The sequence below is a fragment of the Temnothorax americanus genome, unplaced genomic scaffold, assembly GCF_048541705.1.
Source record: "Temnothorax americanus isolate GAGA-0224 unplaced genomic scaffold, ASM4854170v1 Scaffold50, whole genome shotgun sequence".
NCBI classification, from domain to species: Eukaryota; Metazoa; Arthropoda; class Insecta; order Hymenoptera; family Formicidae; genus Temnothorax; species Temnothorax americanus.
Window position 1 is genome coordinate 765,367 of NW_027509658.1, and position 27,395 is coordinate 792,761.

At 41.3% G+C, this 27,395-nt stretch overlaps 1 protein-coding gene across 2 annotated transcripts in view; it reads right to left on the reverse strand.

Annotated features, from left to right (window-relative positions):
• Positions 1 to 20,822: 20,822 nt before the first annotated feature.
• The window catches only part of LOC143904347 (uncharacterized), a 98,385-nt gene continuing 91,812 nt past the window's right edge, over positions 20,823 to 27,395 (reverse strand). For both annotated transcript variants that reach the window (XM_077418961.1, XM_077418960.1), the window contains one exon: positions 20,823 to 23,335. In XM_077418961.1, coding sequence (XP_077275087.1) covers positions 23,004 to 23,335 — 332 coding nt within the window. In that variant the 3' untranslated portion in view covers positions 20,823 to 23,003. The remainder of the gene's footprint in view (positions 23,336 to 27,395) is intronic.

Below are 27,395 nucleotides of genomic sequence, written 5' to 3' on the forward strand. Positions count from 1 at the left end.
GACAGGTATTCTTGTATTCTCATCGAAACCTAAAATAAACAAAAATAATTCTTTGGAAAAATTGTAGAGAAACTGTTTAGATACCGAAATCGCCTTATATAAATATGTAAATCGAAATTATTAAAAATAAATTTTCGAGAATTACAGTAATCGAGGAACTGATTTTCGTGCGCGTCTTATCGTACGCCGACGTCATCGACGTCGCAGAGGAAAAGCGTGAAAAAATGCGGGAGACCACGCGGGAATTATTGTGCAAATTCCGACGTAAATTATGATCGAGTTAATCCAGACGAAAAAAATCGCGTGCGACGTCCGTGAATTGGATTACGAACGAAGGACACGGGCGTGCAAAGGCGCGAACCTTGGCTCGCCGCGTTCCTTTTGTCGAACTTCATTTTTTACATTTTATATTTTCGCGCAAATCCCGCGCGCGCGAATAATCGACCGTGGATGTCGTCGACCATGTGCGCGCCGATGAAAACGGAATATTGCCCTTGAGGGCGATTTGCATACGGATAATGCGCTCTGCGCTGATGCAGATCCGCTTTCCGATCGATATGAAAAGGTTTCATCGATTTGATGCAAGACTCGCGGCCGCGATCGCGACGCGATAATGCGATTTATAGCATTAGCGGCGTCCCCGGAGATAAGCGTAGAACCACGGCAATACTTAATTGCTTGATTTTAATTGACCTTAGCCGCGCGCGCGCGCGCGCGGCGTACGTGACGTAAACCAGTTTATTATGTATGCGCAGCAGTCTATTTACGGCGAATTAAAATTACATTACGTAAAAAAACTGCTACAAGAATAATCATAACCTTTTATTTCTTATCTCAGCCTCTGCCGGCCGTCGTTCTAATTTAATCGGCGTATTCTCAGCCGAGGAGAGAGATAACGCAAAAACGAAGTTATGGCTCGTTGCACGGAAAATAAAATTCCGATTATGTGGCCTGTTATAATGAGAGATAATTCGGGCAAATTGTACATTTCAGTCCCGAATGAAAATCGAAAAGTAAACAATGTCCCTTCGGTCAAGTCCATCGGAGATTATAGGTATACATTAAGGTTTGTGTCAACCGATTATGCCAACAGATTACATTACCTCCGCTTATCACGTCCAAACGTAAATAAAATGCAATCGCGCGTTACAAACAAAATGAACTTTTCGAAAGCGAGCGTACAACGCATAGGAGCTAGATCGTACATCGTACACGTGAGCACGTTTCATCGGCGTGAAAAGAGCCATCCAGCGGGAGGGGAGAGGGGAAAGGAAAAAGGGGTGAAGGATGGGGCAAGAGGGAGGCTTATCTACTACGTGCTACTTACACACGTTACAAGCGTTACGTGGAACCATTACAATCGCGCGAGCGACAATGAGAATGCAAATGAGTCAGCGCGCATTGATATGGATATGCGTGCTGCAATCTCGTTGAATAATAATCGTCGAATAACAATTACTCGCGATTTGAGGGACTTAACTGGTCGTGGCTCGCCGCGGCGCCGGCGCGGCGACGGAAATCGTCATCGTCGCGAGCCCCCGCGAATTCGCGGCGCCAATTAATCTTATCGTCGATTTAAAATTCAAAAACGTTAATTTGTAAGAGTCCTGGGATCTCGGGTTCTTCGCGTGTGTAATTGAGATACGCGTAAAAAGTTTCCGATGCAAGGCTATTAAAAAAATAAAATAAAATAAAACGATTATTTTGATTTCTTAATATAATAAATTAATTTATTCTTGTACTTCATCACACTGGTAAATTCTTTTTCACGCAAATCGGACTTTAATTTTGAAAATAAAAAATATTCAGTAGGGACCCCTAGGGGCTGTAAAGCGGGTGATGAAGAAGGGTTCTCCGCGGTGTTAAATTATTTTGAGAACAAAAATTCAGAATATTTTAGTAGTAGCAAAAAATTAATTTATTGTAAAAAAATTAACGTAAAGGAAGATTTGAAGAATAAAAATATAAAAACAATAAAAGTATTTCTTTTTATATTTCTAAGCCAGAATTTTTTAAGCTTTACTACATAAATACGCTGCAGAGGCGCGATTGACGAACTCGTGAAACAACTCCCCTGTTCATATATTATTATTGAAACTTATTATTGAAACAATATTTATTATCTATTGAAATGTTGCTCACGGGAATTGTCGAAGAACTCCAGTCAATTTGATCGAAATCTTCTTGTATAAGTCCACAAAAAGATATTACGTGAGTACAAATCTATCTCTAGATATTGAAATTCGTTACGAAATAATAGAAGGCACGTGTGACATAATGGAGAGATCGCAATAAAACATATACATATATATATATCTCGCGAAGATTCGTAGATAAGCCCGAACACCCGCGCCTAAACTCTCCGAACAGTGATTGGTTTGTTATTTAAATGCAAACACACTCCTCTCTCTCTCTCTCTCGGACTACCAGTACACACATGTGCGCGCTGACCCAGTTGCAGTAAATGAATTAGCATTGACGGGAGGAATTGCGCTTCAAAACACCTCACAATAGACGCTGTTTGCAGAGTCATTTTGGCTCTTCACCGATCAATGACTGCTGAAGATCTTATTGAGTGCGCGCGCCCCGTTCCCCGTGCATCTCTCGACGGGGTGATCTCGCGCGAGTCGCGCGATACCCTCGCGCCGAACTCTAGCGGGGGCCGGGGTATCCACGAGAAACAGAATAAAAAAGAACTTATCGGGCAAGCCTCTCGTCTTTGTATTGCGACGCGAGAGCGGGAAATGTCTACCGGTTATTTTTATTGGAGCGCCCAACATCGCGCGCGCGCGATGCAAGCAAGGAGTAGGAGAGAGAGGGAGGAAGGGAGGGAGGGAAGAGGGGGACTCCGCAACCTTTATTATTAAATCAAGGTTGTTGGCTTTCACTCCGCGACGGAACGGCGAGATACAAGATCCCCGGCGTTACACCGTTGCTCACCGCGTGCGCGCAATGCTCACCTTTAAGACCTACCTTGACGAGGCTGAGGGGTGAGGGGGAGCAATAGAGAGAAAGAGACTCAACGCGGCACCCCCGATAAATTGCTCAAAATTATGACGGCGCGTCTCGTTATTATTATTACGGATGGAAGCTAATAACGTACGGTTGGACGATATTATTAAATCGTAGGATTATGGAAGATGCGCCCGCGCGGATTAATGGCGGTGCGTAAACCACCTTCTTTATCCGCAATAGTATATTCGCGAGGTATCGCGAGCCAAAGTCCGCCCGCCGTTCGTTTCTTTTTTTTTTTTTTATTCTCCCTTCGATGCCATTAAACTATTAAAACATTTCCTTAATTACGATTGTATTCTTACACGTGGTTCTCTCGTGTGGGTCAGAATCGACAAGCCGCGGGAAAATGCCTGATTATCTGTTTATCGGTTTACCGGTTTGAAAATAGGCATCGGTTATTAATTGCTGCGAGAGCCGTCGTTGGCGAAAAATCACGCGCGCGGATTTCGAAAGTCGCGAGAGAAGAAAAGAAGCTAGCTGTCGCGCCGTTTCCCGGAATATACCGCGCGTCGCAGTATATAAGTTCGTTAATCGTTTCTTCGAGATATACGCCGCGTGTACCGCTACGCGCAATACAAAGTATGCCTGCTTAGCATGATGTAAGCGAGGTGGATAAGCCTAATCACACAACGAGACCTTGTAATAAAGACGCCATTTTGCACGAGCTCCTTACGCAAGTCGTGCAATTTCCCGGTTTGTTTATGCAACGCGCCGCGTACGTAATATTTTTTTTCTTCTCTCTTTCTTTCACGTGTGTCGAAGCGAGTACGAAGCGTTTAATCTGTGTCCGCCGATTTTCATGTATATTAAAATATATTTTATATTTTATTAGGATCCATGAAACACAAAAATGATTGCGGATCGCGACCGAGTTTAGCCGGCAAATCGAATGACGATGTTGTTGCTATTACTTATTTTATTTTTTCAAGGCAAAAATTATATTCATCTGATTGCTGAATTAATTATCCGAAGGAAAACTCAATTTATCGACGCGAGCGAATTCGATCGCGCAAATAACACCAGATTAAAATGCATCGATATGTCATGTCATAAATCTGTTGTCACAGTCCTTGTCTGTCGAGCTGCGTTATCGCTTCCACGTTGCCGTGTCGCTCGCTTCGCGTATATCCTCCTTCCGCACTTAATCCCCGCTTTTCTAATTAATGGCGCAAAATTATATATCACCGCTATTATTATACGTCGCGCGTTGCATTTATTATTCTAATAACGCCATATTCCCGCGGGTTTACAGTCTGCGAAGCGACGCGGCGCGGCTTTAAAAGCGTATCATTATTATCATTAAAATCTCGGCCTCGCCGAGCAGCATTTTTCTTGGCACGTTCGGTGCTCGCCTCGAACGGGCGTCTCGAGGCAAAATCCATCGGATGTCGGTGACCAGGCGAAGGATGCAGCTGGCGTCAGACAAAGACACGCCAGCCGGTGGAAGACGACGACCGCGCAACGACAACGAAGACGACGAAAACGTCGACGACATGCAGTCGAGCTTTCAGGACGCAGCCGAGACACCCGTGGACGTCTCGTTGGTCCCTAAATTCTTTTACGATTTTTGTCTGGATGGAGAAGTGACTTTAGCGGGGCAAAGCCACCGCGTGATTTATCCGCCCGTCTTCCCTTATTCCTTCCTCTCTCGCTTACGCGCAACGTTCGCGCCTTATTTTCGTCTCGCCGGTTAATGGCGTGTTCGCGAAACATTATTTTTATACGCCGCGCGGCCGCTCTTTCTCGCTTCCCTCTTTTTTTTTTAGAGTGTGCCGCAGCCTGGTTTCTTGCATGCGACTTGCATGCACCAGATACGACCCGCGCCGCGGATCACTTATCGAGGGTGACGTGCACGAAAGGGTTGCTCCGTCTGCGTTTAGGAAAACATGTTTAAATCTCGCAGAAAACGAATGCGCGTGACCTCGCGCGAAAACCGAGTCATCGAGGACAGCCAGACATAATGTTATCCCTAACTAAAATATTCTTACGTACACGGGGCGTATGTAAGCATAAGTGGGCTTACAATTATCATACGATATTTTATAATTAATTTCTTATAACTGGTCGCACATGAAATCGCATATAATAGTCATAATTCAAAGTTGTTATTAATAGATGGATAACTTGTAAAAAACTAACATAACACCAAATGCGTTAATTATTCGTGCGTTTTATTGAATAACTTGAAAACATGTAGTATTAAATATAGATACTAGTTGTTAGTTTCGGTTACATAACTGTGTGGAATATTTTTATTTTTCTATACTTATTCATGTATTATATTATATGTATACACTTTTTGAAAAGTTATGTAAGTCGATATGCGTATCTAATTATTCCTCCTTTTCCCGGCGTAACCCGTAATGTTAAGTGATCACCTCGAGACATATCGTGTATGTTATAATATAATTATATATATATATATATAAACTTAAATTTCTTAATATCAAAAATTTATTTAAAATTTTAATTAAATGATTAAAACTGTATATTAAAGTTTAATATAAAACTTCGAGGTTTTTTAATTTTATTTCTTAAATGTAAAATTTCCAGAATTTAAAATTATAAATTTATAAACTATAAAAATTTATAAACTTAGAAAATTGGAAAGCAATAAAACAATTATATTGACATTAAAAATTTTCTGAACTTAAATTAAAAAATTTTTAAAATTCTTTTAACAATATATGTATTAAAACATTATATATCAGTAAGAAACGTTGCTATATCTATCTTAATTATATTGCTTTTAAATCAATTCTGACGATTTGTGAAAAATTTAATATAATATAGAACAAATATATTTTGTTATCAATTAATTTTAATTTAGTTAATAATTATGTCTTAATTTTACTTTAACTCAATTAACGAACAATCTTCTTCGCGGACGATGAGCGCAAGAGTGATTCGCGCTTAACACATCGGGAACAACAAACACCTTCGAACAAACTGCAGAAGTCAGGTAAGGCCTAGACACAGATGGCCAGCGTTCGTGTGATGCAAATAGTGAAGCACACACATTTCGTAATAATATATTAATTGACGTGAGGTGCAGCGGGGCGTAGCGTATCGATTACGTAATAGCGGCTTAATGTGTTCGTCAATTTAATCGCTATCAATAATTAGCATGTTGCCACGAACTTACGGTTAGGCTTTCCAACGCGCTTGATGCGACACGCGCGCTTAATTATCCGGCGTTGTAATCGTCTCACTGTCACAAAATCGCTCAGTTTCTTCAACCCGAAAAACAATCGAATAAATCGTCTTAAAAAAATTTATTTTATATTGCAGAGAAAAAGTAATTCCTGATACATATATTTATTCATATCTATATTTATTTATTTATCTTTTACTTTTATATATTAGTATTTTATGACTGTTTCATCTACATATTATAAATAATTAGTATTATAAATAATAAAACTTAATTAATTTTAATGTCACAATTTGACAATTAACATTTATATTATATGTTTATATTATTTATACATACTTAACATTTATAATATTAAATATTATATAATAGTCACATAAATAATATCTCTCTTCAATAATCACGATTATTCGTGAGTATTCGAAATAGCGGAACCTGTCTTCAATAATATTATAGTTATATCTCAACTCGATCCTCGATATCTCGCGCGATAACGAGACGGAGGCGAAGAGAGATGCCGAAGGATACGAGCTCTCTCTCTCTCTCTATCTCTCTCTCTTTCTCTAATTCCGCTAACGGCTTACATTATTTGCAGCCTAACGGTTGTAGTTCGGCAATCTCTCGGCCATTCGTTAGTCATGTTACGTCAGATTTCATAATACGCCGAGCGGCCGTCGTGTCATTACGCATATAGGTCAATGGGTTGCAATAGGGCTGCTGCGCAATTAGCGATGCCACCACGCAATCCTTAATTTGTAATTAAGACTCCGCAGAAATTAGCGTCCTTCCGAGAATGACTTCCTCGAGTTATCGAAATGGAATCGACAACAGACGCGAATATTAACTCTAATTATCTACAAACCAACTTTTAGAGAAGCAGTTAAGCAATTTAAAGATAAAAGTAAATGTCAAAATCGAAATTTACCGCATAAAATGGCGAACATATACTTCCGAATTGAGAAAGAAAGATAACAACGCCGTTCGTTTATCTTATTATCTCGTTTAATCACCCGAAGTTGTTGGGAACGGAACAAGTACATAAATCGCGATCTACTGCATGATACATCGTCGATTATCCGAATCGACAAATATGCACCGCGCCCACGGTCACAGACGCGCGGCACGGTGCCTACGTGTGGGTGGACGCTAGTCGCGGTTATCGATCGGCATCAGAAAGATCGGTAATGAATCGGAACAAATCGGACTCTCGCGCGATAACGGTAACTATTCCCCGTTACATGCAACCGTGGAATAAGGGTAAACCGAATTACGGATCCTCACCTCGGATTCCTTTTCGGACGATTGAAACGGTCGCTAACCGCCTTTACGACCGTCTCGCACTCAATTCTTTTTTCGATTCTCGATCGTCAGATTGAGGCCCTTCGCGGTCTGCAACTCGCATTTCCGTTTCTACGTCTAAAAATCGCAACATTGAAAACAGAAAAACGACAAAAAATTTTTAATTACTAAGAATTAGGATAAATTGCAACTACTCGAATTACACGACTCAAATTGCACAAGCACGTACGTAATTGTCGTAGAATTATCCAAATTTTTAGAGAATACGAAGATCGAGGAAAAGCCCGTGCAAGTTTAGCGAATTATTAAGTGTCTACCGGTGCGTAGTTTAATGGTAATCGCGAGACTGCAAGGCGAATCCGTCCTGGATGGACGTGACGTTCTCTCTCTCTCGTGACTCCGACGAGCGTGCTCTCTAAAAGAGGTCTCACCTTTGCTCCACATCGGCACCACGCCGGCACCAGGCGGCGCGGCGCGAGATGTGGGACGCTATCGAGCGTATCCGGGGCAGAGCAATAACGATAATGGGTTAAAAACGTCGACACGCGACACCCTTATGCAGATATCTGCGATAAATCTTCACGACCGCAACGCGCCGATCGCGTCGGTGGATCCCTTCGTTTCCTCGATCCGATTGTCCCAAGAAGAATCGAGCGCGAGAATCGAACAAATTCAAAGATTCCGGGCATCAAGGATTTAAAAAGTTGACGAACACAAAAGTTCGACGAAATAAAAAATATCAAAGATAAAAAGAAACTCGCGAAGAGCCAAACACAAAGATCCACAAATTCAAACCTTCGAACGTCTCGCAAGCGTCCAATTAAAAACCCGCGGAAAATCTCGCGTTAATATCGACGCCGTCTTCGAACTTGCGCACTCATCCGCATAATCACGGTTTACGGGACAGATAAGATTGCAAAAGGGAATTAATTACGGCCGAGACAAGTCACGTTAAAAAGCGACCGTCCTCAATAACGCGGTGTTTGTTTCAGCGGGGACGGGAAACGTCGCGCGCGTTGCATAATCGGCGATCGGCTGATAAGGTAAACGTACCAGTGGCCGCACACGTCCCAGTCGCCGCACACGACTTTAATGTTTTCAATTTATTAAGCATATTTCGTGAAGAATATTGCAAATCTAAAACCTGTACGTGTAGGGATCTACAATACGTTATTGTAATAACAAACAAATTCGAAGTATGATTCTGCACGGATTACCATTTATTTTAAATTGTTTATTCGGTCTCGCACGTCACGACTGTTCGGATACTGGTACAACCCTGCGAAGGCTGCATTCCGATATTCACCGTCAGTGCTGCAAATCTATATTTTACGTCACGTATACTATAGATTTTCAGTACTGAAAGTTGCTGACAGTGAATTTCGCGTAGCACGACGCTACTGTCTCTCTATCGATGCAAAGTTGTTACTACGGAATTAATTCTGGTGTTTCGATTAAAAGAAAACAAAATATCGTATGGAAAACCGATTGATAAGTAAGTATACTCATTGTTGGTAATATATCTGCGATAAATCTAATGTGCATGCTGAATCTGATGTGCAACCAGTATCAGAAAAATTGTTTGCTGTTTACATGGAGAGGTTATGTTACGGCTGAATATATTTTGGTTTAAGGCTGCGGTCCACTTGACGCCACAAATGCTTTGAAGCGTTTTTCTTCTTCTTCTTTCTTCATTGAAAGAAAGGAGAAGAGGAATGCTTCGAAGCATTTGTAGCGTCAAGTGGACCGCAGCCTAAATATCGTATTGTGCGGACACTGGGTATATGGGACATACCGAGTAAAGGCTGTGCGGACACTGGTACATTTGAGCTTATTTTTATCATTTTCGCGGCATAAATAATAAATGACCGAATATTAAAATAAACAGGGCATGTGTTTTAAAAACTAGAAACCCTAAGCTTCAAGATGGTTCAAGTCATTTGTACCAAGCATGCGTCTAAATGGGCTAAATTTGTATCACAATCTGAATTGTGGCTTAAGTGTGCGGCCACTGGTATACGTTTACCTTAATAAAAAATAAAAAGAAAAAACCCGAGAGAAAAAAATTTTACGAAACTGGAACAAGGATGCGCGCGTAGCTGTCGACGACGGAGCGGATTCGATCGTTCAGCCGCGACGATATTCAAACGACGGCCATACGTCGTTCCTCTCGTCGATATAAAATAACCGGTAATCGCGCGCGAGAACGTTATTGCGCGCGCGCGCGCGCATATTGCATCATCAACGTTGCATCTCATTCAAGCATTATTCAAGCGCTTGTTTAACGCTATTAGTAGTGTTTTATTCCGCGGCCGTGTGTGTTACGCAACACACACAGCTCGTACACAGCCCCGTGTGAGTTGCAAAATTAACGCTTACAAAATAAGCCGACGCGGATTAGCCGCCGTAATTTTAATAAATTGCTCCGCGCGATATCGACGTTTCACAATGCGCGCCACACTACACGCGATACATATTAGCCGCGCGCGAGCCGATTAAAATTAAATAAATGTAACTCAAGCGAACGAGATACCAGGTACTCGAGTAACCTGCGAGTGCGGCAGGGCCTGAAACCGGTTCGTATATAGAATTTTAAGTACATCTCGCTGCCAAAGGCGATCTTTGTTTATATAGCTCGCGCGCGCGAGTTGCAAAAGTTCGACTGTATGCGTCATCGTATCGAATCGCGACTGGGGAAAATACGGGAAAATATCTATACGTGCCGATTCTCGTCTAATCTTCAATACGCAATAAATCAATCAAGCTACAAGATAAAAATATGTATATAAAAACAAGGAAACCTATTATAACAATAAAGTCGATCGCTGTTCTTGCGCTTGGCTAATAGCATAATAAGCTGATTTCATTGGCTCTTGAAGTAATTCATCAGACAAGCGATATATAATTTTGCATAACCGCGGGGCACACGAATGATACGTGATATTAGCAATTATATTATAATCATCGTTCGCTCTCGCGTCAATGCGTAATCGCGCGATAACGCTGGACACGGTAACAACAATGGCGGCGACGGCGACGACGGAAGGTCTAGCAATTAGCTAAAAAGATGAGTAATCGACTTCCCCTGCGGTTCTCAACGGTCGTTGATAGGGCAACCGGTTGTCGGTTACTGGCGACGACAATGATGAGGCAACCGACTAACGGAGAGTATTGGGCAATCGGGGTACCGTCGGTGTCAATAGCCGACACGGCGCATATCGCGCTTCTCGCGCGAGTGCGCGCCGCAAGTCGCGCGAAATGCGGTCGTCGTCGTCGTCCGCGTCGTCGCGGCCGAGAATTCGAGCGCTCGGAAACGATGTCGTCGCGCGAGTGCGACGCGCTGATCCTCGACACCCATCTCTGCCCAAGGAGAAAAAAAAAGAAGTTAAAGAAGCTTACTTGCATGGTAAATCGAAAGATTTATGGTCTTTCGAAGGACCGCAATAGCGGCGCGGAAATTTCAAGAATTACAGAAACGTAGTTATCCCCCGCGAGAAGCATGAGAGAAATATTCAAGGATTAATGTCTAAGGACTTGGAATGCACTCGGCATTGAACGCAAAGCAACCTCGCATTTTGCGCGCGGCGGCACCGCGCACACATTTCCGTAAACATTGCGTCGCGATGTATTATTCCCGAGGTAATCGTTTATTTTACATGCAACTTTGGAGTCGGAGTAAGACTTGCTAATTGCAGGGATTGCAAAATTGAGCGATCGCGAACAATGTTACACGGACGCATGAATCGCATTGTGACAAATCGCGACAACGCGCGAAACGACTGCAAAAGTAATCGCGGTCATTTTCCTAAAGCAAGCCGCTCAAGGATTTATATCGTGAATTAACATAAATTACAATAATGAGAATCGATATCGCGTATTATTCGCGTGGCGCGAGTTCAAAAACGTTTGTAGTTTGTATGATATTGAAATGATATTTGCGCGGCAAAATATCTATTTCTGGACGCAACGGTATATGTATACGTGTCGCGTGCGCTCTATCAGCGCCTATTATGCAGTGGTATAATAAGTACTATGCAAACGTAGGAAGTATTACGTTCGCAGGCACTTACCACTTTTACGTAAGAGAGATGGTTTCAAAGAACCGCGCGGTGCATACATACACATACCTATTATATGTATAGGCAGATCTTAATTGCAAGGTCGCGCGAGATCCCGTTACATCGGCTGATATATCAACGTAACTCTATGTTGCCAGGTTAACGTAAATTAAAAAGTAATAATAAACGTGGCGTGCGCACGTTTCGCCTATCGACCTCGACCGGCTTACCGTGAACTCCGCGGTGTAATATCCCCGGTCCTCAATTAGTCGATTTTTCTAATCAAAGCCGTCGCGAGTCGAAAGGCGAGTCGAAACCTCGGTCGAAACATTCAACGAGGTTATACGAATGACAATTTAACAAGATATCGTATTAAATATCGTTATTAATTTCGCACAAAATATTATGGCATATTGTATAAATAATGTAAATTTTGTTAAGCCTTTATTATACGTCTAAAGAAAAAATTATCAAGATTTTTTATGAAATAATAATCTTGACCTAAAAAACGCTACATCGTGTGTCGTATAATATTTGATTTATTAATCACGAAGGAATTCTACAACGGCTAGAAGACGGTACCACACCTATAAGCATGAATTTTTTTCCGATTCTGCGGTAGACACGCGTCGTCCTCCTTCGCGAAAGCGGCGATAAGGGAGCGCCGACAAAATGGCGAGGCGCGCGCGACGACTAAAAGATACGCGGGAAACTCGCTCGTGTGGTGTGACCCATTGGCCCAGATTACACAGGCGGTAATGCCCATCTCGTCGCCGCGAAAGGCCGCGTTGCGTGGCGAACTCCGCCACGCGAACTCGCGCCTGAGCGCGCGCTGCGTTAACTACCGTACATAATACGCGACGTACGATTTAAGCGCGATTACGTTACTTCGATTACGTTACTTCGCTTCCGTTCGACGCCTCGACAAAATAAAGCTAAAACATATAGTACAACGATACAAATGAAAAACAGTTGTATAGCTATTAAACACTTTTTTAATTAAACAACTTTTTAATTTTTAATATACTTCATCTTCTTTTAAAAGAGAGTAAATGACACGCAAGAAACTTTTCGGAATGGAAAGAAAACTATTGCACAAATTATATTATATTTACTTTTGCAATTATAATACTCTTCTCGCTAATACTTCTCGAATTAATGTCGCAAATAATCACATAAAGCGAATTAGCTCTTCGTCTTCGAGATCGTGGATTGCTTAAATCTCTCTCTTTGAATGTCTTATAGAATTATACATTCATAAATTTAATTCCTTTAAACGTTCGTTCTTCTTCTTGAAAGCTTTCTAATAGTTTGATCATGTAAAGATTTAAACCATTCTAAATAATTTAAAATAAAAAGAAATAGATTTGTTATCTATACGTCTATATATAAATTGGAAAATGGAATTGCAACAAAAACAATTGCCATTGTCAGGTCTTACATTTTTAGTATTCGCATTCCAAACTTTCGAAATAATTGAGACTTTCCAAACTTTCAACAGGTTTTGAGTCTCAAGTAACATTCAAAACGATTCAAAATTTAATTCAACGTGTTTTAAACACATCTTTCTAAAACGAATATTTTACAGTTACTCGATCATGCGCGAGTAAAAATTGGAGTAATTTTATCCAATTGGAGTAATTTGTCCTAATTTTTGCCGTAAACGGAAAGAAATCTCGATATTAGATTCTCGCACCTTAATAACCAAGAACGGAAACAAAGAATGATTCAGCATGTGGTCGCATACACACTCAGCGCATTAACTCCCGACTCCTGGCTGGTTCCCTCTCTTGTTTCCAGAAGCCTACAGCGGGGTGCTCCACTTCGGCGTATTTTTAAATACGCCGGGCCTCCTCTCATCGCCTCCTCCTCGCGCTCCCACGGATCCGACCCTCCGCAACTTCCTTCTCTTCGGCGACCCGCCTCGCTACGCCGCGCCGCCTTGACTTCTTTCGGTCTACTTTCTGTGCCAACGCGCACAATCGCGCCGCGCTCCGCTCCGCGCCCGGGTGGGGATCGTCCGGTAAATATTTACAGTTAACGTCGTTACATAATAAGCGTATACTCGCCACCGCGTTCACGGACCAGTGAATCCGGGGCCCACTGGAGAAGTCGACGCCGACGCACTTCGCTCTTCGATGCGGGATAACGGCCCGTTACCTGCCCGACCTTCGATACCCCAATTGCAGAAACCCCAAAATTTATTTCGGGGATCCTTTACGATAAACGGTACAAACCAGTCACGCTTCAATAAGCGTAATGACTATATGACGTGTTGCGATTAAAAGCTCCTGTATAACATTCTTCCCAATAAGCAAGAAGCATCAAGAAACATTTCAACTACATTGCAGCAACGTTGTAACGTTAATGCAATGTAGTTGAAATAATGTTTCTTGATGTTTCTTGCTTACTGGGTTGGCGTCTTGTCGGCCTAGCTGTCGTCCCGCTGAATTACATCGGAGACAAGATTATTTACATCTCACAAAAAGCGATCAAATATTAAGACATTAAAAGCCATTAAATGTTTAGAAGTTTATCTCTCTTAGTCATATCGTCCGTTGCGACAGAGATATCAATTGTATTTCCATTTATATATACTTCAAAGAAAAAAAATTTCTAAATCCCACGGTGCATTAAACAGAACCTCTTCCGTTTGCAAATAAAAATAAAAACTATAAGGATTATAAAGTAAATCGATAAATCATTCTTTAATTATCAATCTCAACCTTGTAATAAATTGTACGCTTTTCGATGCGAATAAAACGTTTAAAGATCGCTGCAAAAGTGACTGAAAGTCTGATTGCTGCTAATTTTATACCGATCCGTTGTCCGGCGAGCATATAACGATGTCGATAGCGATTCATCGATCAGCCTACCCGCAGCTACGAGGATCCTTGACAATCCGCCAAGGTCTCGTCGCTGAATAAAAACGCGGAGGAACGAGCGAGGTTTTACCTGGCGCGATAAATTCACGCAAGGTCGTAAGCCGTACACGTAACGGCGTTACACCGCCGTCCGTCTTCGATCGATCGATCTACACAGATCTACCTGTCGATCATTCGCCGGCGCGCGCGAGATCGTTTGTGTAACGATTCCATCGACATTAGTAACGTGATCCTTGAGCGCGTTATGTAAACGATCGGGAAGTGTTTCAAGATTTAGTCATCACGGCCGAAGAATCTCACGCGGCTTCCGGATCGTCGAGGGGCACAATGGAGAACTCCGTCGGACACGAAGTCGCGATGTTAAACGCTTGATATTGTCCCAATCGTTTTCGACTAACATTTCAGATATTTATTTCGTCCCGGAAAAGAAGATCGGCAAAAATAAAGAAGTAACATATGTATATATTATAGGATGAGGTAGACAATGACTTGAATAACTTGATGTAGATATAACTTTGATCAATAATAAACAGTCCGCACGAATGCCCGTGATGGAGCAAATGCGAGCCGACACGGTTAAGAACTTACACCTTATAAGGCCGCGGTCGACAAGGCGCGTCCTTGTCCAATTGACGTCTCTGTAATCCGTCGGCATTTGAAATTTTTAAATCGTCATCGTCATTGAACGTGACTTCCGCCAGGCAATTCACGTTCTATCGACGTCCTCGCACGTGCGAGTCCGCGTTAATACCGTCGTCGCGCGAAACCTCGACTAATCTATTGTTCTAAAAACTGCCCTTCGAGATACGCGAATGGAGGCACCGTGACGACGGACGAGCATTTCTTCAAAGCGAACGACGAGAAAACTCGCGGTCTATAGGCTAATGTCAACGCGCGCTCCGGAGAACGAGAGAAAGAGAGAGAGAGAGAGAGAACAAAGAAACGGAGCTCTTGACAAAACGTAACGACATGAGGTAATATATCGCGAACGACGCAGAACTCGCGTGACTTTCGAGATAGCCGATGAGTCTTCCGCACTGATCTTTCCTCGAATCCATGAATCAGTCAAGGATTAACGAGAACCGCAACGTACAACAAAAACGCGCGAACGAGAAGGCGAAACGCGTAACGGTATCCCGAACAAGGCTGCCACCGCCGGAAATTAACGTCCCGCCACAAAGGAAAGCGGGCCCCTGAAAGTAGAAAAAAATTGACCGTACTTATACCATTTATATACAGCAAACATTTCGAAAAAGAGCTCCGCTAACCATTCCACTTGATCCGCGATACCGGATCGGCATATTTCACCCGATCACATCGAGAGATCGGTTTTAATCGAAATTGAAGATTATCCTCGGACGTAAATTAAACAAAATTAAAAAAAAAAAAATTATCACGCGATTTATATCACGTTGATTATGACATTGACATTGGCATTGACGAAATCAACAGCCAGGGCCACGTGACATGACGATGTAATCGGTAGGATACCAGGCTACCGGTTCAGCCGAAAGAGCTGTATCCTCGGATTAACGCGCGCCCCATATTACGTCGGTCCTCTTCACCTCCATCTTCCTCCCTCGCTATCTTTCTCCTTTTCCCTCTTTCCTCCTCGTCATGGAATAAGTGTTACATGTACACTTTCTTTGTGCAGGAGGAGCGGTGGTATAGGAGCGAGACGTGAGCGTGCGGCGATGTGAAAGTTGCCGGTTTCGGCTTCCGACGAATTATGCCGCTCGCGCAGAAAACTTCCTTCTCGCATTGAACTTGTCCGCGCCTCTCGCCCCCCGCTCCGGGGACCCCTGACCCGGAATGCAAGACCAGCCAAAACACGATTTCACAATCCGCTCATCTGATGGGAAAGGCGTGGAAAAAGGGAAGAGACGAGGGAGAAAAAAGGGGAGGGAGGGCTACGCGCCTGGAACGACATAACCATGTAAACTATTACGAATAGGGGGTCAAGACTATCTCAGAGAAACGATCTCGCAAACGGTATCGGATTCACTGATTTGTATGGAGGAAAGGAGAGAGAGAGAGAGAGAGAGAGAGAGAGAGAGAGAGAGAGAGAGAGAGAGAGATTCAAATCGTTTAGTAAATGGGACATTGTAATAATTCTCCAACGATGAAAAATTGATACTGATAGAATCATCAATATCTTAATATAAATCTCATTTTTATTTTATATTATATATTCTTGTATTATTTTATTTTATATTATATTCTTATATTATTTTATTTTTTATATTATATTCTTATATTATTTCTTATATTTCTTATTTTTTTTCTCACTTTTAACTAAATCCGCGGTAATCGTCAAGAAATTTATGAAAAGTGGTAGCTGCCGAATCAATCGTCGTAAGCTTGTTTTCAATTCACCTGATTTCGTTACAAATTGCGTCGCACATTTAATAGAAACTGCACGACTTTCCTGAGGCGACGGGAAACGCATACGAAATGTGATTGTGTGGAGCTTCAAGAACGCGATCGCCGGATGCCAATCTCGCGGCTATACGACGGACGACGTGCGGACAATCGTTCACGGTGAGAACCGCTAGCCGTTTCGGTTACGAAACGCGGTACGGAGCATTACGAAACGAAAGGACGTAATATCGCGGCAATGTAGGCGAGTTAAAGCTCGCCGGGCTCGCCGTCAGTACCGTTAGATTTTCTCCCGACCGGCGATCGTTGTCACACTTCTAACCAGAATGGCGTTAAAACGACGCTCGCTCCGATCGTCCCGAATTCAGAATAATTCACGAAGCAAAGTGGCGCAAAGATTGTTGCGTTATCCCGCCGAAGGCGTAAGACATGACGCATTAACACTAGAATTACCGAAGCATGCAGTCAAATGAGTAATTTTGTAACTTTTTTAAATTACTCATAACGATGCATTTTTTAGATTTTCCATGACTTTTGTTGCAATACGTAAATGATTCAATTGACCAATTTACTTTCATCCTTCATCCCTTTTTCAACTATATATTATAATACATCTATAATATAGATATATAAATAAAATAAAATTATATATATATATATATATATATATATATATATATATATATATGTGACAGAAATTAATCGTCGATAGTTAACGTATCAAGAAAATACATTTGCGAATCAAAATTTAGATCTTTAATTAATCCGAATTAAAGTTGAATTAGGTAAAAAATTAAGATTCTTATGCATTAAAGTGCGATAAGAATTTACGATAAGAATTTCCTACAAAAATTCATTCAAGATACACGAGAAATTGAGATCTTTTATGACACGCTTTTTTCACGACAACGCAACGCTTAATTAAGAGCGTTTCGCACGATTGCACGCCGCGTGCGATTGAGTACGATTACAAAAAGCGGCGGCGTTACTCTTTCTCTCCGCACCGATAATACTTCCGCGCCAGAATGCAATATATAATCTGCATAAACATAATGTACAATATTAATTATGTAAGCGCGGTCGCGCGAGAGAGACGAACGGTAAATACCGGTGACACGCGCAATATAACGTTCAATAAAATCTATCCGATGAGAAAAGAGAGGAGAAAGAAGAGGAAGGAGAAAAAGGAGAGGAACGCGCACACTTCCTGCTCGCGCCGCGGCGATATCGCGTCGTTCGCGCAGGATTTTAACCCCGTCACGGTCAAACTTCCGCGAAGAAATTCGCGGTTGCGTGATAGTTAGAAAGGTAATAAGTAAGCGACGGCAAGGAAAGTTCCTCGGGAAAATTACGGAGTGAGGTGAGGTAAGAGCAGGCCGCGCGGGAGATGCATTACCTTAACGCGGCGCGATGCCATTATTCTTCTGTGGAAGTACGTGAAAGTTGGTTGTTCCTCTCCCTCTTCGCTCCCGGCCCCGGCCCCGGCCCCGGCCCCGGCCCCCGCCGGCGTGTTACACGAGCATATGTGGGCCGCGATCTTGCCGCGGTTGAGTATCGCGCGATGCATCGCGAAACGCGATTGCGAATGTCGGATGCAAAACGCGAACGCACGCCTCTCGCTCCGTCCATTATCTGTGTCACGACGAACTCCGAGGAGAATCTCTCGACGGAGAGATGTGAAAATTGATGTAACGTCATTTCTCAATTACAGCGCGACCGAAGTAAATTGTTGAACTCTGACGTATATTAATCTGGCTGTTGTTGACATTACTAATTTGATCTATAAGGATTTGTGTACGCTGAAAAAAACTAATGTTGTAACATGTAAAAGCTTCTTGAGAAGCATTCATATACTTTTGCCAAGTTGTAATTTATATAAAATATAAAGAGTCGTTTATATTGTAATTAATCTAAAATTTCAAACCTTATATTCTCAAATTTGGTAAATTAGTTATTTACTTAGGAACACGAAAATTTTTTTAGGTATAGAGAGAATCTAAAAAGTAGAAAGTTCCGAAAAGTTAAACTTTTATGTGTATTTTATTGTTAGCGAAAATTAGAATTCAAAAGTCCTAGGATAAGAAAGTAGGTCCAAACGTTTATTAAATCAACCTCGTCGGGTTTCGGTACTCATCTAACAAACCTGAGTAAACGTAACAGTAACTTCACCAACGTGACTCGCCTAATTCTTAGATACTTTCCAAAAATAGATAGACACACCGTTAGATTTTGCGATGCGGCGATACTCAGACGATTTTGTCAAGTGTGTGCTTCAACCGACATGCTTCGGATTCCACGTTAACGGGTCTTTCCAAATTAAACAACGGATCGACGATCCTAAGGCCGGTGCGCGTAAGTTATTGCAGTAATCACTCTTTTATGTCCGATACACGAGAACGTCCTTTTAAACATAAATAAAGAATTGTCGATTCGCTTGATGCGCTGGAACACTTCAATTAAATTGTAATTTAATTAAATTGTCAAAGCATAGAATCAGATGTTACAAAGATGTATTGCGTGTCAAGATTCAAATACTTTTAAAAAAATACCGATACTTAACTGCATTCGAATCAAAAACTACAATTAAATTTCTAGAATAGATTTTAAAAAATTGTGAAAAACATTATTATATATATAATTTTGTATACATATGTATAATGTAAAATTAAATAAATTTTTAGAAAATATTGATTAGAATATATTTGGCACACAAATACACCATTCGCGATATTCCACAAAGTGATTACCCCTCCTCAATTTTATTCAACAAAATGCAAGTTAATCTTTATTTCTATGTATGTATTATAGCTATCAAATATGGAAAACTTGAATTGAGCGATGCTACTGCAATATTCAATTAATAAACGATCAAGATCTCTCCTTCCCCGCCAGATATTCTTATTTCGGCTTCGTACAGGATGTACTTTATATGCACAGGAAATCAATTAATGCAAAAGATGTCACGCTCTTCAGAACTCAAATTGCACGGCATGCGAATCCTTCCATCCGGACGTCCAAGTTTGACAGCGGGCTGATTTCTTTTCGTGCATCTCGTACCGCAAAGTGCCGCGGCTTGCGGTGTGTGTCCTTGATCTGTCCCGTATCATACGGAACGGAACGGTATACGGAACCCGTTTTCGGCCGCGTCCCGTTATGTCCGCGTGACGGAGGAACCACCGCGAGGAGAAGAGCAGCGAAACGAAACATCGCGTACAAACGAAGAGGAGGAGGAGGAGGAGGAAGGTGGCCGACAACGACAACGACGAAGAGGAGGGAACGGCGGAGCCAGTTTTCGAACGGTCCGGAGAAAGTGGTGGCTATACATTTACTGACCTACATTACCCTCGTTTCGTCCCTTCCTTTCTCCCCCTCGCTCCCCGCGGCCCCCTTCCGACAAGCTTGACACCCACCTGGGCGCACCGCCAGCCCACAAATTGTCCCGTTACACACGAGCCCGTTGTACACGTCATCGCCGTGACCCACAAAATGACACCGAGTGCCCCCCTCTTATGCCTCCCTCTCCGGTATACCTCTGCTATCTTTTATTCTAAAATTATGTCACGTCGAGGACGAGCGTGGCCTAGTAGACAGCGCACTGGTCTATTGAGCCAAAGGTCCCGGGTTCGATTCCCGGTAGAGCTAGAAAATTTTATTCGCTCGTTCTCCTCTCGGAAGGCAATGGCAAACCACCGAGAGTATGTCTTGCCACGAGAATAACTTCTCTAAAAAAATTGCCGTTCGAAATCGGCGTTAAACTGTAGGTTCCATATACAATGTGTATAATCCACGTGCGCAACACATGTATATGAAGAAAAGTCACCACGCTCGGACACGAGTAATAGGACTGAGGAGGATGTCACGTCGCCTCGACCGAGCGATTCCCGCGACTAGAAGATTAGAAGACGAACAAAAGCGATGAAGATGTTTTATGCGTGTCCGTCACGAGGCCTACTTTGATTCTCGAGGGCCAGTTTAATGCGAGATCGTACCACTGCAAGAGCAGCAGCAGCAGCAGCAGCCGTCACCGCTTCGAGAAAACGATATCGATATTTGGCTGACGAGATCGACCGAATACATCCGGGTGTATTGCGGCGAAACCAGTTCGGCACAAACCGCATCTTTCCTCTCTCGTTGCGAGGCAAATTAATCGGCAGAAATTTCACAGCTCCTTCCGTCGCGCACTTCCGCAGTTAACCGACTTTCCAGACCGAGTTCTGTTCGCCGCGTGTTTATTCATTTGGCTATTCATCGGAGTTAAGGGGATCCTAAAGCCGTCTGTAATACCGGCTTTTTTTCTTAGCACTAATCTTTTACGTGGCTTTATAGAAATGCAAAATTCTTATTTAGAATTAAAGTACGCATCAAAATCTAGGTCATGGTGGTCGACGTTATATCGAAAACGAGAAAAAATTAATATTTTTGTTAATTTTTGGTATACGTGACGACAATATTTGCTTTGTACAAAAATTCCACGATAAATATCCACAAAATTAGACCGGCATGACCTAGGGACAACATTTAAGAACAATATCGTGCAATTAGATCTAAGATTGAAAGCCTATAGAAAAAAAGATTAGTTTAAATAAACTTTTATATGTGCAAAAGCACATTCAGGTTGACATTGCGCGTAGCGAGAGATGGCGCAGCACGCGAAACAAAGACAGATGCCTCTCGTTAGACAAGGACAGATATAGATATATGACATAGAAAACAGGATTAGAAATGTTGACATTACCGACGTCGAGGAAGTTCAGCCTTCACTTGAAAATCCCCTTAAGGAACGCGACAACGAGCGCGTAACATTCTCTCGACTAGTTTTTGACGCGATTGAAGATTAAAGCTTTCGGACGATGAGAACGTACGCGCGTTTCGATAATTGTTAGAGGCGATTATCTTGCCCTCTCCCTCTCATGGCTAACGGCACCAAAAGCCTTGGCATTATTTCTTCTCACGCTGTGTTAACAGCGTTACTCAATCGTGTTACGAAACTTGACACATTGTCTCGGCCAATCGGTGGATTCCATGCGCGAGCGAGGAAAACGAATGTTAATTGCACGAAGATAATCATAATCGAATCATAATCACTATCGGAACAGAAACGAAGGAGAGACTTACAAAACGGCCGATCGTTTCGATATAAATATTCAAACATGTCGAATATTATTGTGCGTCCACAACATCGCTTTAAAAATATGACGTGCGACTTATTTATAGTCTTTAGAAATCTGCAGTAACAAGATTTTTGCAACGCATCCAATCGATAAAGATATTTTTAATGCAAAAACAACGTTTTACCCGGCCAGCGTTTCAGCGTTAAATTAAAAAATCTATTCTTCTAAATTAAGAGACCTGTTTTTATCGGGTGTGTATATATACGAGATTAACGAGGAGCCGATGCTGCTCATTATTTATCCGTAAAGATGGAAGCTACGTAATAAACATAAGCGTAAATATGCGCATCCTTGTTTTTTGCTACCTTTCTCCTCGCGAACGGAATTAAGCGGATCGGAGCGACGCAAAACATCGATCTCTGTATTCCGTTGCACCCGATATATACGTAAGTCATAAAACGGTAATGGAATTACGAGCGGCGAACTAAAAAACGCGGTTAACGCCGCCACTCGAAGGGCCCTCGAAAGTCAATCTCGGTTACAGTTAGCTGTGCCTTACCGACGTAATTAAAATCGGCGATAAACTCGGTAAAAATCGCGATTGGAAAGATGCGAAATCTTTCTCTTCTGAATACGAAAACGTTATTATTACCTTCGTTACGTCCCCGCAGAAATATTGCGATACTACGATAATGATTAATCACTGCTGCGAGAAAGCAATAAATTCACGGCATATGTTTCCTCGAAGCCTTTCCAGCTCAAGATAGTTTCGAACATCGCGATGGTGAATTTTTATAAGCTACAATCACGTTTTATCTCACAAGGAAATTCGCGGCTCCGGATCGGAGAGATTTTATAATTCAAATTGTGATCCGTTCTCTCGGAGCGTACAAACTTCAACGGTTCGATTCGGTTTACAACCCTGAATTCGCCGTCTTTGATGTACCCCGGGGGGTTTCGCCGTAGCCAATTAAAAGTTTAATGCATTAAACTTTTAATGCTATCGCGCCCAAGGGGTGGGGCGCGTCACCGATTCCGCTATCGAGATGATTTTCGGGAGTACTCATCGTTCGGACGTGATTGACATAACACCTCTCAAGTGTCAAACGAATCTCGCGAAAAATGGATCTAAACGTCCACTTGTTCGCACGATGGATCCATCGATTACTTGAAGTGGATCGGAATCACCCAGGATTCTGGCGGAATCTGAGGTACTGGATGAACCGGGTGTACCGGCGTACTCGGCAACGTACCCTAAGGATGGTGCCCACCATGAGATCAGTGGCCACCCAGACCACCGCTGAAGATAAGGCCATACAGGCCATCCCAGCCGTCGGAGGAGTCGGAGTCCAGGTGGACCTTGGGATGCGAACTCCATCATCCGACTCGTCGGTGAGAGCCCCGTAGTTTTCTCTTCATTTAGTCTTGCACGCACTGTAAAAAAATTTTGTGTAAAATTACAACTATTATAGTGGGTAATTTTGAGACCCACTATAATAGGTGTAAATTTCCACGCATTTGTAATTTTGCAGTACGAAAGGAAAAAGTAATTTTGTAATAGTATAATAAAACAGATTGCGAAAGTAAATTTACAACACAGCACGGAAAAATAAAGAAATAATAATATAAGGATACTGTCGTTAATTGTATTATTAAACATTCAAATAATAAATTTTTTTAATAAGGAATATTCGCCAGTGATGAAATAATAATTTGGTATAGTTAAACGGCCTGACTGGCAAGTTTTATTAGTATATCACAACGACGTTTCGACCACTAATTTGGGTCCTTTTCAAGTTATTTTAACAATGCTAGAATACGAGAATGAAAGAATATATAAGAAATTTAAAAAACAACATTACTCGTTGAACGGATTTACGATAATAACGATAAATAGGACTTACATGGATCATTGTGCGTCAATTATATAAAATTCGTGGCGGGTCGGAAAAATACGACGGTCTCATGTGAAGGCCGAAAAACTAATGATACATTATCGCATAATACAGTAAACATAAAAGGACAACTTAAAGTAATACATTATCGCAAAATACAGTAAACATAGAAGGAGAACTTAAAGTGAAGAAATTATTCGATCATAGACCAATGGTAGGTTTTCAGTGTCTTTCTGTGAGTTGATTGCCCCTTTATGTTTTTTAATAAATAGCATTTCAGAAATTTCACGTTTTTTTAAATTTTGTTCTTTGTGTAAGATTGTAACATCCTGCCATTTGAAATTATGGTCGCAATCTGTTCTATGTTTACTGACGACCGAATGTTGGTTGGGGGGTTTTTTTATGTCTGCGCGATGCTCTTTTATACGCGTTTCTAAATGTCGCTTCGTTTGTCCGATATAGCATGCATTGCAATCAGAACAATCGAGTTTATAGACGACATCAGTGCATCTCCCGATCTCCAATCTATCCTTCCCTTTCCTGATTAGTGTATCCATTTTCTTAGGGACCGTATACAAAGTGTTCAAACCGTAATTTTTGAACGTACGGCGTAATCCCTCACTAAAAGTTTTTACGTAGGGGATGGGAACATAATTTTTCAGATCAAGAGTAAATGCACTGTCCTCGTTGTTAGCGTTATCCTCATTATTCGATCGTTTGTTAATTTCTGAAATTCTTCTTTGAATGTGTTTGTTCACCAAAAGGTCCGGAAAACAGTTATTAGACAATATGGTTTTCACTAACTTGATGTTCTCATCGTGAAACTGTTTATCCGACAATAGTATGGCCTGGTCAACTAAATTAATGACCGTGTTAATCTTGTATTTCAAAGGATGACTGGAGAAAAAATTAATATACCTGCCAGAGAACGTTGGTTTTCGATACCAGTTGGTGAACAAACAGTTGCCGTGTCTAAAAACAGACGTGTTTAAAAAACTCAAGGTGTTGTTCTTCTCGAGTTCATACGTGAATTTGAGACGCGGATGATAGTTGTTAAACGTACGGACAACCTCATTAAGTTTCGAATGCGGAATGCACATAAAAATGTCATCGACATAACGGAGAAAAATCTCGATATGAAAATCAAAGGATTGAAGGCAGCAAGTCTCTAAATCGTCCATAACGATATCGGCTAAAATAGGCGAGAGGGGGGAACCCATTGGACTACCGAAGATCTGTTCGTAGAACTCACCGTCAAAAGAAAAACTAGTGGAGTTAAGAATCATTCTGATAGCGTGTAGAAATTGGTCCAGATTCATCCGGGTCTCTCCCGATATCGCATCCCATCTTTTTTCGATTCCAGTCAGAACAAGTTCTATGGGTATGTTCGTGAACAGCGCAACGACATCGAGAGAGACCAGGACGTGGTCAGGAGAGATGCTGTGTTGCTTCATGCTCTCCACGAACGACCAACTATCTTTAACATGGGAAGACGGCTTCACAACTGCTTTATTCAGAATGTTGTGCAGATATGAGGCAATATTATAAAGAGGGCTTCCAACGGCGGATACAATTATGCGTAACGGGTAGCCCTCCTTGTGGATCTTCGGAAGTCCATAGCAACGGGGGAGGTTACCGTTTGTGCAGTTCAGATAATTGTAAGCCCTCGCGTCAATAATACCGTTGTTCTTCCATGATTTCACTAAACAGTTTAATTGCGAGGTGATTTTATTCAACGGGTTTCTGTTTAATTTTCTGTATGTAGACTGATCGTTAAGCAAGGCTTTCATTTGCATAATATAGTCTTGTCTATCCAGGATGACAGTGGTCTGACCTTTGTCAGCATTCGTAACCAGAATGTCAGGGTTGTTAGTGAGATATTTTTTGCATAACGAAAACCGCGATAAGATGTATCTATCTACAGAATTAGATCTATTGTTTGTTTTCATGAAATCATGGAGAGAATTTGAAACAAGACAGCGCACCTCGTTAACTTTGTCATCATCGATCATGTGCTTATTTTGTTCGAAGTTTTTGAGAACATCTAAGACAATTTTTGATCGGTCATTCCTATTGTATTGATTGACAGGTAGTCCGAACCTGCTACCAAGACTTAGCATCTTTAAAATGTCTTCGGGGATCTGTCTGTTGCTAATGTTAACGATCCATTTATTCGTGTCAATATTATGGAAGGTCTCAACTTGTTTGTTATGTTTAATTTCTAAGTTATTGAATTTTTTCATTAATTTGCATCTGGTCAAGTTATCGAAGTGAGATATCTTGTTTCTGTTATATAAGAAAAAATCATTTACTGTACATGCTGGTAGAGAAACGTATAACGCGTCCTCAATCCTTTGCCCCTCAGATCGTAAATAAGCAATCGTGTAGTTAATGTCCTTAATCTCTAGGTTCAAAAACAAACATTGGCAACGGTGTTTGTAATTGTCCAATGTTCGATTTAAACGCGTGTGGCGCAGTTTAATATTGTATCGAAAATTTAGAATGTGTGGAGGAAATAGGCCCCAACGTCGGCAGTGGAGTAAAAACTTTAGTTGTTGCTTCGTCGAACGCAGTTTATGTTGCACGTTGATCCAAGATTTCAGCAGCATAGCCTTGTCTAATCCGTATAATCTGGTAATCTTCGTATAAAAACCTTCCTTTCGTAGGAACACCATTACTAGGCCAGGTGTATCAAATATTTAATAAGAATTATTCGCCAGTGATGAAATGTTTTTTATACAGAAGTGCAGATGCACTGTCAACCTCCAGAAAGATACGGAGAATTTACCCGCGATATACGATCGAGTTATCGAGGCTGTATAATAACATATATTTCGGTTTGTTTTTGTAGTATTTTGGAACACGTTAATTTAGTTTATGATTTGGTTTGTCATACGGTATTTTCGGAACACATCTTATTGTAATTTGTCATTGTATATAATTCGTATCATTGTGACTTTGAATATGGCACGGGACGGATCTAGTGGAGAAAAATGGGCAGTCTAATTTTCTTCACATTTTTACATTTGCGACTCTCAGAATTTTATTATTTTACTCTTTTGACGCACCTAACATGTAAGTTTTTACGATTTACCTACGATATATCTCCGGTTTTGTATTTGACACATTCATATTATCATATTCGTTTCTATACAGCGTGGTGTTCGCACGATGTAGCTTGGACACAACATCTGGCGACGCATAATGTATTGCTGCATACTTAATTATGTATAATATCTCACTTGATAAAGACCAAATTGTGGTCGAAACGTCGTGAGTTAAATTAAATAGGAATTGGCCAGTTGGGTCGCGTAATCTTGAATTTATCGAAATATATATAGTATATAGCGTCTCCAATTGAAACTTTTCCTCAATCTTCAAGTGATACAATAATAAAAAAAGCTCTCTCTTTAAATTAAAACAAACAAAATAGCCGTAATATGCCTCTTATGTGTATACATAGCCGTAACAAAATGTATTGGAGTCTGAAATAAATAAAATATTAATACAGATTATAAAAAGAGTATAAAAATGTATACAAATGTAATGTGTATCATTATGTTTACAAAATTATTAATATATACAATATATAAAACATA